The sequence below is a fragment of the Heliangelus exortis genome, chromosome 3, assembly GCF_036169615.1.
Source record: "Heliangelus exortis chromosome 3, bHelExo1.hap1, whole genome shotgun sequence".
In the NCBI taxonomy this organism is placed as follows: Eukaryota; Metazoa; Chordata; class Aves; order Apodiformes; family Trochilidae; genus Heliangelus; species Heliangelus exortis.
In genome coordinates, this window is record NC_092424.1 from 68,380,551 (window position 1) to 68,392,752 (window position 12,202).

The 12,202-nt window shown below is 37.4% G+C and overlaps 1 protein-coding gene across 1 annotated transcript in view; it reads left to right on the forward strand.

The window, feature by feature from the left end:
• The window catches only part of LAMA4 (laminin subunit alpha 4), a 96,771-nt gene that overhangs the window by 53,006 nt on the left and 31,563 nt on the right, over positions 1 to 12,202 (forward strand). Inside the window, exons 9-16 of the mRNA XM_071741133.1 lie at positions 751 to 862; positions 2,806 to 2,973; positions 3,725 to 3,918; positions 5,795 to 5,911; positions 7,919 to 8,067; positions 10,029 to 10,170; positions 11,185 to 11,281; positions 12,035 to 12,151. Coding sequence (XP_071597234.1) covers positions 751 to 862; positions 2,806 to 2,973; positions 3,725 to 3,918; positions 5,795 to 5,911; positions 7,919 to 8,067; positions 10,029 to 10,170; positions 11,185 to 11,281; positions 12,035 to 12,151 — 1,096 coding nt within the window. The remainder of the gene's footprint in view (positions 1 to 750; positions 863 to 2,805; positions 2,974 to 3,724; positions 3,919 to 5,794; positions 5,912 to 7,918; positions 8,068 to 10,028; positions 10,171 to 11,184; positions 11,282 to 12,034; positions 12,152 to 12,202) is intronic.

Genomic DNA, 12,202 nt, shown 5'->3' on the forward strand with positions numbered 1-12,202 from the left:
CTCCCCAGTGGCAAAAGTGTAGTGCAGGATTAAAATGTGCAAACACACACATACATACACACACAGGGTCCAGGCAATTAGAGTAGCACAAGAGTCATATTGTTTTCTCATTTCTGGGTGATACCAACAAAAATTAAACTTAAGGACTCCCAAAGTCATTGATCTTCAGGGAGAGATGATAACTACTACATGGTAACTTTTTGTGGCCAATACATGTAAGGGAACATAATGCAAAGTAGATTCCAACATAATATAGAACAGGAGTGCAGCTATACACTTGAGAGTATTTTGAATCCTCGTGCTTTTTCTTAATTTTAACAAGTTGCAGTGCTGGGCACCTCACTTGAGGGAGACATTGATCTAAAAATGGTTGTGAGCTTGATGCCTTATTCTTCAGTCTATATGCTTATTCAGGAAACAGCATAAGCCAGCAAAATGAGCCAGCCTTGCTAAATGCATAGGAAACTCAGCAGATGGATTTTTACAACTGTACATCATTTATGGCAACTTGATTGCAGCAAATGATGTATAAATATGGGTCAGATTTTAATCTCTCACTCTGCAGTTCTGAAAATACTGACAAGAGAGCCCTTCACTTCAAACACCTCTGTAAATACCACTTTATATGATAAATGGACTTTCACATGCTCATCAGGAGAAAGCAAAATGTCTGTTTACACTGCTCATCCTTACATATGCATATGGATCTGAAAAGAAACCTAATGTCTCCATCACATGGTTTATTCATAGGGAAATGAAGCATCCAGCAAAGGCCGACTGATACACAAGGAAACCATGGAGACCAACAACCGTGCTACTCAGCTTGTGCAGCAGCTCAGTAATATGAGGGATAATATTCAAGGTAAATAGAGCTCTTTCTGGTTGAACTCGGTGTCAAGCATGTGTTAATGGAGCCTCCAGCAAAAAAATGTCATAGCACCTGGGCACTCTCACAAAGCAACCCTCAGGTAAGGTTTTTGCAGCCTGCAATGGCATGACATAAACTTTTCTCTCTTAAAAGACAACTGACACCACAGGCTGACTTGGTCTGACATGCAGAACAACAGCTTCTCTTTCTTTTTTCTTTCTTTGACACATCAAAATAATAGTAAATATGTTTACACTATGTGGCTAATTCAGACCATCAGAAATGGTTATAGTGCCACTGTATCACAGTAGGAGAGGTAAACGTGATGACGATGATATCCCAAAATTAGGAAACAAATTAAACCCAGGGCTTTTTCATGTTTAAATGCTGGGATGAACTGTCATCTACAGCATCAGTGTCCTACTCATTTGCCCATATGATGTGAGGGGATGCAGATGAAACTGCTCAAGTCCATAATTGGGCAACATGTTAGATGAGCAAAAGCATCTCTGGAATTAGCATAAATTTCAAAACATAAATTCTCTTCTGATAGTCAGTATATATATTCTACACTTTCCTAGATTATCTTTTTTTATTTAAGAGCCCACAAAACCTCCCGCATCTTCAAGAGTTTTTACTGCTCTCTGTATCAGATAAATGACAGCAGTGAACACCTTCTGCAGCAGAACTGCATGTAAAAAAGGATTCCTAGTCAGAGATGATCATCTTCATCTGGAATATCAATGACGTATCATCATGCTGATACATAAAACTGAGATTAACCCTGTTGCAACCTCTTCTTCAGTACCTACAGAAACCAATAAAATGCCAAGTGACTGTACTCAGAATCATCCCTGTTGTAAACCTGTATTATGAAATTCTTCATCCATCCATAAAGCACAGCGATTGCCACTGATCTTTTGCAAAGCCAACAGTATTCAGAAGCTGTATATGGCACCAAGGTAGAAAGGCTGGCTGGCAGCTGAAGCTAAACAGCCCATTTTTCAGTAAAAATGCTTGATTAACAAACATGAGTAGTTTTGTCTTACAGCAATTTTTGCAAGCTCTATGGCAACTTGTCTAAGAAGGCATTGTTACATCCCAACTGTTACCTTTGCTTGTCCTTATCTCCATGGGTGCTTCAACCATTACTTTATTTCAAAAAGAATTATTAAGTTAACATATCCTACCCCACAAAAGAGACAGGTTGAGACCAGGCTCATAGGATGTTACATTTGTAGATGATAGATGAAAATTACTTCCTCAAAAACTAATCTTCTAGAGAGGCAACATCCCCTTAAGAGGGCAAGACACTCTTTACTGAAGGGAAGGTGTATGTGCCCACATGCATATGCCAGCATGAGAAGGAAAAAGGAAAGAAGGAGCTGGAGCTGTTGGTTGTGATCAGTTACTACTCAGTATGAGCCTTTACAGCTTGACTAATGAGTTCAGGAGACAGAATACACAGACACTCTGAAAAATAATCTGTTGTACCACAATTACACATATATTTTTTATAAAAATTTTACAACTATATAGTGCTGGCTTTGCCAGCTCTGATTGTCCACAAAAGTAGAAATGAAGGCAAGCTCATATCATAGGGTACAAAAGAGGACATGGTTGGTATTCCAGGCCAGGGAGTGAGAAGTGGGTAAACTTTGTAATGCCTACACTGGGAATAGGTAAACTCAATTTCAGCTCTAGGGATCCAGTTGAGCTTTTTGAGCTGAGACCAAAACCATGAAATAGTATCTATGTCCAAACAAGCGTGTGATTTATTTGAAGGTTTACTTTTGATACTGGATTAAACACTATAGAGTTGGATTAAAACTTTTTATGTCATCAGCATGGTCTGGATTCACAAAAATAAAAGTACTCCACCGTATTTATTTCTCTGTATCCATGCTGGATTGAACATCTGTTCCTTTTTCACACAGAAATCAGCAGTAAGATGAAATATTATGCAGTTCAACAAGAGCTGAGCCCTGAAGAAATTGCTCAGAAGCTGAATGTGGCTGAGGAGATGCTGAAGGAGATCAAACGCCGTAAGCCGTTCACTAACGAGAGGCAACTTGCAGATCAGGAGCAAAATGCAGCAGAACAGTGTGAGTCGAGTCTGGTTTCCATTCACTCACATTGATGCACTGCTGCCACAGGATGGGCAGCTCTGGATGTCGTGCTGAGTCCCTGGGGAGCACCATCAGGATCTTGCCAAGCACCAAATGGTGTGCAGAAGATGCTGCTTCTTCCAAATGCTTGCCCCATGTTTCTGCTGGTGCTTGCTGCCCACCTAGCAGAATGGTCAGAAAAATATGTGTGTGTCTGTCTGTGATTATCCACTGCAGCACCTCAGTGATAACTGTTTAGGAAGGCTCATGCCAGGGCTGAAAACTCTATTGTGAACATCTTCCTTCCTCCCTGCCAGCTCTGCCATGAGGACAGTAAACTCCAGCAGAGAAAGAACTGCTGGTGTGGGAAAATGTGGCAGCCTAATTATCACAGCTTGGTGGGCATGAGTCAGAACTCCAAGGCAATAGGGAGTGTCTTCGCCAGAATAGTCAGGTTAACTGCCACAATGAGAAACAAATAAGCATGGAAAGCCAAACTTAGTTTATTTTAGGAAAAGCTACTTGAGACAGGGAATTAATGGGATTGAAATAGGATACTAACGGAGACATTTAAATATGATACTAAAATGTGAGACTATTAAAATCTAGGTGTAAGATATTTTAAGTGAGCTTCTAACAAATGTGTTTTACTGTCCCCTGAGTAAGAGTGACAGAAATCGTTGCATAGGTAAGTTTTGTCAAAAATCCAAGCTTTGGATTAATCTGTGGCCTCTGATTTTTCTTCCAGTGCTACAGCAAGTTGAAGAGTTTCACGAGAGGTACAATGACACCAGATCTCTAGTATCTGATGTGCTGGAACAGCTCAGTGAACAGGATGTGAAGCTGTCAGACCTGGAGGAGGCATTAGACCAAGCACTTAACTATGTTATACAAACAGAGGATATAAATAAGGAAAACACAGCCAGTCTTGGAAGGCATGAGGTACTATGCAGCACATTTATCATAACTGCTGTCTGTGAATACTCAGTCTCTGCCAGTGCTCAAAATAGTAGATTGCAAACAATTTAGATTCAAGAATCACCACACCAAAAAAGAATTTCTTGGACTGCCCAGCGGGATATGTTTGACTCTCCAGTTCTAAGAAACAATTTGTGGAAGTGCCAAGTGCTATTGTTTATTCATGGAATGACAATAAATTACAAGCTTTGGCACTGCATTTCTCAGCAGGCCAAGGAGGAGATGGATACTAATGCCTAAACTAGGAAGATGTGTCACAACAAAACCTAGGAGGCTTAAAATTCCATGTGGCATGGTTGCTAAAATATTGTGGTAGGATTTTTTCACCTATTACATACTGATTTATACTGTGGAAGGACTTCATGCTCACAAAACTAATTATATTCTACCAAAAGAGATATTTATAAAAAGTTCAATTTGTTTGTGCCCTGAGCTGAGTGCATTTGTACTGTCTTAACCAAACTTTCTCACTGGTCCTCTTTAAACAAAAAGCATCCACTATTTTCAGGAAAAGCCGACAACTGCCCTTGCATCTTCAAGTACAATCCATTGTTGTTTACAAATACCACATCAGATATGTTCAAACTGCATTTCCTACCTCCTGGGACAACAGCTTAGCTATAAAGCTACTGCAGTTTTCCTTTATGCTCTGTTCAGATGAAATGTTTTGGTATTTTGAACAAATCACACCAGAGGAGAGCTCGGAGGAGATCTGTCTGCTACAGCACAGAAGGGGGCACATTTGCCTGTTCATGGTGGTATTACACTCAAATCCCATCTGTATGATAAGACAATTGAATTCGTGGGTTTCATCTCAGAAAAGTATCTAATCCATTAGGAATAAAAAAAGACTTTTTTTTTTTTTTTTTTCAGCAGTTTTGTGATTCTGTCTCTGTTTTCTTTAGTTTCCTTGAAGAGATGATAAGTCAGAATGCCCAGCCTAAAACTTTCCATTTATTTTTTCAGCAAGGAAGAAAATTACAAAGAGAACAGTTTAGGATCACTTAAAGTGACAGCTTTCATTTCAATGGCTGAAATTGTTTGAGTTCTGGAGGAATACAGGGTGTAATTTTGTGATTTGAAGAACAACCTTGCAAATTCAGTCCAACCTCCGGGTTTAACTGCATCAGTGGCTGAGTTTTGAGCAACTTGAAATTTGCAGTGCTAGAAGTTCATGCTAATTCAATAGGGAAATCAGGTGTACTGTTTTGGTGAATTCTCCTACAAGCAGATTGGGATCCTTATATACAGAGCCTCTTCTGTTGTTTCATTGTTTCGTAATTATGGTGCCAAGATGCAGCTCATTTCACATTTATGAAGCAAAGCCTGGAGTGTGTAGCTGCAATTGTTCATTGTTTTTAACCAGTTGGATCTTCATTATTCCTCACAATGAAGGCAGATGTTGTGTAGAAGCTGTTGTTCACATTAGTGAATGACAAGGAAAAGGGATCTCTGTACTGTAGATTTTTAAAAATTCCAGAAAAAAATAATCTCTAGACCACTATGAAAAATCCATCTTTAATTTGTCTCTGCTGACAGTGTTGTGAACAATGCCTCATTCCAATAATTTCTCATGCTGTAAAATAAAATGAAATTAATAAATGGAAAAACTAAACAAAATAATTTCTTTCACTAAGACAAGAAAATACAAAGTCACATTATTATATGCAGCTATCAGAGATTATTAGGACAATCTTAGACTTCAAATTGTCTAAAATCTACTTAGTTCACCTCTTCATGTTTTGAATTAACTTAAATAAATTTAACAAAAATAGTAACACTGTATTTTAGCAATGTTGTCTTGAATGTGATTTAATTTAATTTAATTTAATTTTTGTAGATACAACAAGGGAGAATAAAAGAGCAAGGAGATGAAGTGAACAGCATCCTGCTAAGTGCCAGAACTATTTTGGAAGGACCACAAAGGGTAAACTCTGAGTTAAGTGAGGTAATAAAGGTAGGTGCCGCAGAGACTTCCTTAAATAATATGTCCTGATTTTTTTAACTTTTGAGTTACCTGTTTAGGCCACTAAATGAAAACCTTTCCTTTTTTCTGTGGCGTTAATGAAATACTACTGGATATTCCCCTCCAACAAAAAAAGTCTAAATTTTCCTGGATGAAAAGCTCCCCACTTACATCTAAGTGCCTTGGAAAAATAATTGTATTTTAAGGACACCTTACTGTAGGCAGAGCTAAATGAAAGATTTTGTAATAGAGTTCTTGGCCATTTCATTGCAAGCAGATGTCAAAAGATGCTTTGGTAAAAGTCTGTGCTATATGCTAAATTCCTTTTCTTTTCTTGTGCCCGTAAGTGAGCATAGATAAAGATCCCAGATATCAGGGCTAAGATCAGCCAGTGTGAGAGTGTAAAATATATATAAGTAGGTTGTTTTATAGAAAACCTCTTCTGAAACTGTAGACTAGTATCCAGTGTTTTGAATAAGACAAGGTTTTGTAAAAAAATTTATAGAAATTTTAGAGTTTTGGACTTCATATGAAAAAATGAAGAAAATAAAACTGGGTTTTTAATAACTATAATATTTACAAAGGTATCCTTTTTTTAATTTAAATTTTTGAGATAATTTAAGACAAATGAAAATTCTCCACAAATGTTCATTTTGATCATAATTGCCCATTTATTTTTTAATGCAAAATCAAGTATCCAAAGTCATTGTTTTTCTTCAAAAGAGTAGTCTAAGAAGATAAACAGAAGACAGATTGCTTTGTAAATATCCCTGGGTGATCGAACAGTATGATTTTATTTTTCTCCTGTGTTTTGTGCAAAACAAATTGCTGCAGTTTATCATTTTGAGCACCCAGCTGCTGTGGATAAGTTTACATATAGCGGACATTCACACTTCAGTAACACACAATCATACCTCTTCTTCCATCATCAGCAATAAGTAATTTCATACTTCAATCATTCATCCTGTTTTTTCTCCCTCCTTTTTTCATGTATTTTGAGGCCACATTTAAAACCCTCAAACATACCAGCAAGCTTCTGTATTTCAGTGAAGGTGCATCTAGGACCAGCTGGTCTACCTCATAAGTATTTCATATAGGGAATTCTGGATAAGGTAAAGGGATACTATTCCTCCTCATCTGTACATCCATATAGATAGTATTTATGTGGACTGATTTACAACTAAAATAACCCAGGATGTCTGAGCATAAGCAATGTCTCTGTGCAAGGAGATAGAAGGGGCCAGGATCCATTTTCTACAATGTGGCACAGCCCACAGTCATACAGCTAAACTCTTTGACCTTCCCAGCAGTTGCTAAATTGTCCCTGGGGCAAAGGACCTAACCCATGCTATTCCCCAAGAAGGCAGCTTTGGGAGAAGGGTAGCTGGCCAGGGACTAAACAGTGCCAAGTAACAGGATGATACATAAGCCCACCCACCCCAGCACCACTGAGTTTACTTGTAGAAAAATAATTTAGAAGTCCCAAAACCTAATTTCAGGGCTACAGTCTTCACAGAGGAGAGGTAAAAAAAAACAACCAACCAAACGACAACAACAACAACAAACAAAAAAACAAAAAACACCAAAAACCAAAACCAAACCAAAACCAAAATAACCCTGCAAATATCTGGTTTAATAATTTCACCTATTAACACTCTACTCTGAAAGACCTGAAGCAAACATAAACAATAGTAAGAAATTTCTCAACTGTCTTCCTTTTTTTATTTTACACATATCTCTCCAATACCTTTTAAAATGAATCCTGGAATTCTGGTTGGTTTTTATCATGCTGCATTTGTCTTGCTGTACTGACATTTTTTGGTACTTATTCTTTTAGATCTTCCCTCTTTTTGATCTGTTAAAAATGTAACACAAATCAAATATAACAGAAAACAACACTCTTATAATAATGTAAGGCATAAAAAAGAGCATCATAATCAAAGCACAGACTAGATTTTTTAATTATTTCTCTCTCCTTTTCTTCCATATTTTGTTCAGAATGCGTCAGGATTCTACGCAGAAATAGATGGCGCGAAAAAGGAACTGCAAGAAAAACTGGCCAACCTGTCTATGTTTGATGATGGTTTGGTAGAAAAGGCCATGCATCATGCACACAACCTGAGAGAACTTGCTGATGAGCTGGACAGGTAAAATTTAACTTCAGCAGACTCTGTTCATACAACTGCTACTGACTGAGCAGCTGAATGTATTAAAAGACAAGCTGAAACATGGTGATATTAATTAATGTCTGTAAATAAGCTCTAAGAAATCTCTTACGTCATGTACAGAAGGACTAGTCATGGTCCAAAGAGAAGAGCTGAAGTCAAGCTCAGAAAATCTATTAATATTTTCAAAGAATAAACATATATCTTCCCTGACATTCTCCCTTTTCTAATTTGACATGTTCCTCTCTTTCCATAGCAAGACAATAGGAAAGCCAGACTACTGAAAAGTGAAACAATTCAGGTCAATTAATTGGGGTTTGCAGAAGAAGCAGCACATATCAGTAGGTTCATTCACACTAAAAAATGTTTAGCATTATGTGCCATAAAATGGTCTCTGGAGTAATTTTTGTTCAAGAACTGGTTTATAGGTGTAGCAGTTCTGATACTCAGTGGCTGGCATTCCAGTGAAACTGGCCCACTGTAACAACTAAAACTTAACTTTAAGTCTTCCTATTTTGCTGGGAGATAAATGCATCAACTTTCTCCCAACTTACTAAAAAGTCACTTTTAGACAGATTTGAAATATGACTGTATCTGGAGTTGGGACTACCCATGGAAAATCACTTCTGCAAATATTTTTTCACCAAATATTTCACCAAATTCTACTTTAAGTATCATCATGAACATATGCTTTTGGAAGATATGCTTGAAGCTGCTCTTGAACTACATTACCTAAGTACCAGTTGTTTCCTTATATTAGTATACTCTAGATAGGAGATCAAAACAGAAAAAACAATAACAGATGTTTTTCTTTTTTACAGTTGTATAAATCTGACAACTGAAACCTTGTTCTATAACTTCACACGAATGACAGACAGTCTAAAAAACAAATATTATGTTCAGCCTGAGATCAGCAAACTGAGGGCAGCAGAATCACTTGAAAGAAAATGCTTCACATGTTTACACTTCATCCTTTATCCAAAATAATTTTAAAATTACTATCAGGTTGAACTGAACAAAAAGCAAACAAAAGATAATCATGAAATATTCAGATAGAAATATGCTGACTCTTTCTTTTATTGAAAAGATTGTCCTGCAGTGAAACTTTAATCCTTTAAAGCATTCAAGCTGTCTTCAAATCATTTTGGTTTTATGGGTTTGCTTTATAGGCCTGTTAGGTTTTAATTTGGTAGTTACTTTTTTCTTAGGAGAATACAGCAGGAAATTCTTGCAACAACACTGAATTTGGAAATTTAATAACTCCTCAGTGCACAAACACTTTGAAGTGAATACACATATGTATAAATATATATATATTTAGAGTTTATATGAGGCATATACCCTGAAATCTGTTAATCACAAATATATTAAAAAATAATATTTATTCAGAGTTGCTAACAGCTGACTGTTGAGGCCCGAAACAACTGCTGTTTGGACTTTCCCCTGAAGACCGGTGAAGCTACTTTTATTTTAAATCTAACTTTTTGCAAAGTTTCATGACATGGATAGTTCTTCATCTGATCTTCTCCCTTTTTACACCTACTTCTGGAAAATATTAACAGCCTGGTGACATAGATGTCCTGATCATTGGACACACATAAGTCTTTCCACCCATGATCAGGAGATATCACTATAGAGGGGAAACTGATAGATCTGTTTTCCTGTTAATTTATGGAATATATAATCTATATTAAAAGATAAAAATTCAGTAGTTGCTGCCCATATAGATGCGTACGGTAAATTTCCCAGAGTTAAACCACCTTGTATCCACATAGTTTTCATCTGCTGACATAAAGGACCATGCACAATGAAGAGAATACCACTTAAGCCAAGTATGCATGCGATCATGTAGTCAAAATTCACAGAATTATAAGAAAATTAAGCAATTTGAAATTACTTTGATTCAGTTTGGTTTCTTCCTCCTTTTATTCTCTTTCTAACAGGAAATTGTATGGTGTTGATACAAATGGCTTGGTACAAAGGGCAATAAATGCTTCAAATGTGTATGAGAACATTGCTGGTTATATTGAAGAAGCTAACAAAGCTGCATTGCTGGCACTGAACACAACAAACCGGGTCAAGGATGTAAGTAATTTTCATAACATCAGCTTTTACTTTGCAATGCTTCAGGGACTTCAGACACCTAAGTATAAAGAAAAAACAGGCTGTAGTTAAACTGTCAGCACTGAACTTCCCACTGCACGTTTTGCTTCATCTACTATTTCCCAAATTAAATCTTAAGCGTCTAATTAACTTGCCAGCCTTAAGTCCCCTGGTGTTTCTGTCCCTGAACACAGGGTGATACTGCACTTTGTTGTCACTCAAACTGAGGCATTTCTATGAAATCCAGACAGCTCTGTGGCCCTGTAGGTACCTGAGCTGGCATTTAGTGCTCGAGTCCTCCTACTCCACAGTGCTCCTTGTAGCAGGAAAGGTGGTCAAGTCATTAAATACAAGCATGTCTGTTTCTCACAGAAAGTCAAGTTAAGATGGGCCAAATAGCCCACTCACACACTCAGTGCAGGGATGTGGATGCTAATTTTATCTCTGGCCTGGCAGATCTGAAATATCTTATATGTATTTTTTTAATGCATATAGTTTCCTATATACATGCTACTTAGCAGCAATTTACTAGTGGGATATCAAGAGGCTTTGATTGGATTACAGGGGCCTAAACTACAGGGAGCTGTGGGATTTTGAGTCCAGCCCTGCTCCCAGCATGTTAGTGAAGACTGCAAGGCAGGTCCCTACACAGTGCAAATGGTCATCACCTGTCTGAGGTGACAGAAGAAATGAACAGTCACAGTGCCTAACTAACATAATTTTAGTGTTGACAAATTACACAGACTTCTGTGCTTTCTGTATCTTTGTTCTTCAGAGTTGCTCTCTGGAAAAGTATATGTTTCTCTAAACTTCAATCGCAATCTACAGAAAATCTTTCTTGTCAGACTTTTTTCCCAATCTAGCTGCCGATCTTAAATGTTAATAAAGCAAATGAAACTGCAGTCACTAGTAGTATTTTCTCCAAAATTAAACACAAAAACTCGGAAACATTTAGTAAGCATTATTCTGACTTTCTTTTTTGGGGCATACTTGTAGGCTGCAGGTGGAATTGATACTCAGGTTGTTTACCATAAAGGTAAAAGCGAAGAACTTCTTAAACGAGCCATGGAACTGCAACGGACAGCAGAAGACAGTAAATATACAACCTTTCTATTTTCCCAGACAGTTTATAGGCATGCACCTTAAAATAAATTCCCAAAGCACATCACTAAGGCAAGATTACTGCTGTAGCAGAATAGTGTATTGATCGAAGCTCTTAGCACTTGAAATGGCCACAGGCAGTTCAAGCAGTTCATGTGTTGTCATCCTACCAGATGCTGAAAGTTCATTTCATTTACAAAAGGACCATTTCAGATACAACCCCTGTTAAAACGTGTGATCCTGCAAACAGTTGTTCACAGGTAAATATTCAGTCAGTAGTTCAACTGTAAGTGTTCAGAAAGCCAGATTCGAGCAATGAAAGATAACAATAAATGTTACAGAACATTAGCCTTTTTTCACTGAAAATTAAAGAAAACTCTAAATTTAGAAATTACCTCTTTGATTTTCAGGACCTTTTGAGCTCCTTAGAACTTTTCTGGTACATTGACTGCAGTTATTCTCAGCAGTTCTGGTAACACAAAGAGAGATAACACTGGCTGAGGTGTAGGTCTCCAGATTTTTCCAAGTTCTGTAATAAGCAATAATGGTTGGGAGCAGGAAAGTTGCTTTTTCCTTTATGTTATGTGAAGACCAGAGTGCTAATATGCCCTTTACTAGAAGAGGCTATAGTATATTGCCTATGGTGTAAAAAAAGCTTAATAACATGCCTCCACAGAAGAAAATTTACCTTTTCAAATGCCACTTCAGTGCCATTCAACTACAACCTCCTATTTTCTTCCTACAGGTAATGATTTAACTATTGCAGACACTACCCAACATGTTAATGGCACTCTTGCCAGAATGAACGCTCTGCGAAGCCACCTGATGAGAGCCATCACAAAAATGCAATCAGCAGAGCCAGGTTGTAAGAGGAACTTCATCTTCATTGTGCTTTATCTTAATACATTTAAGA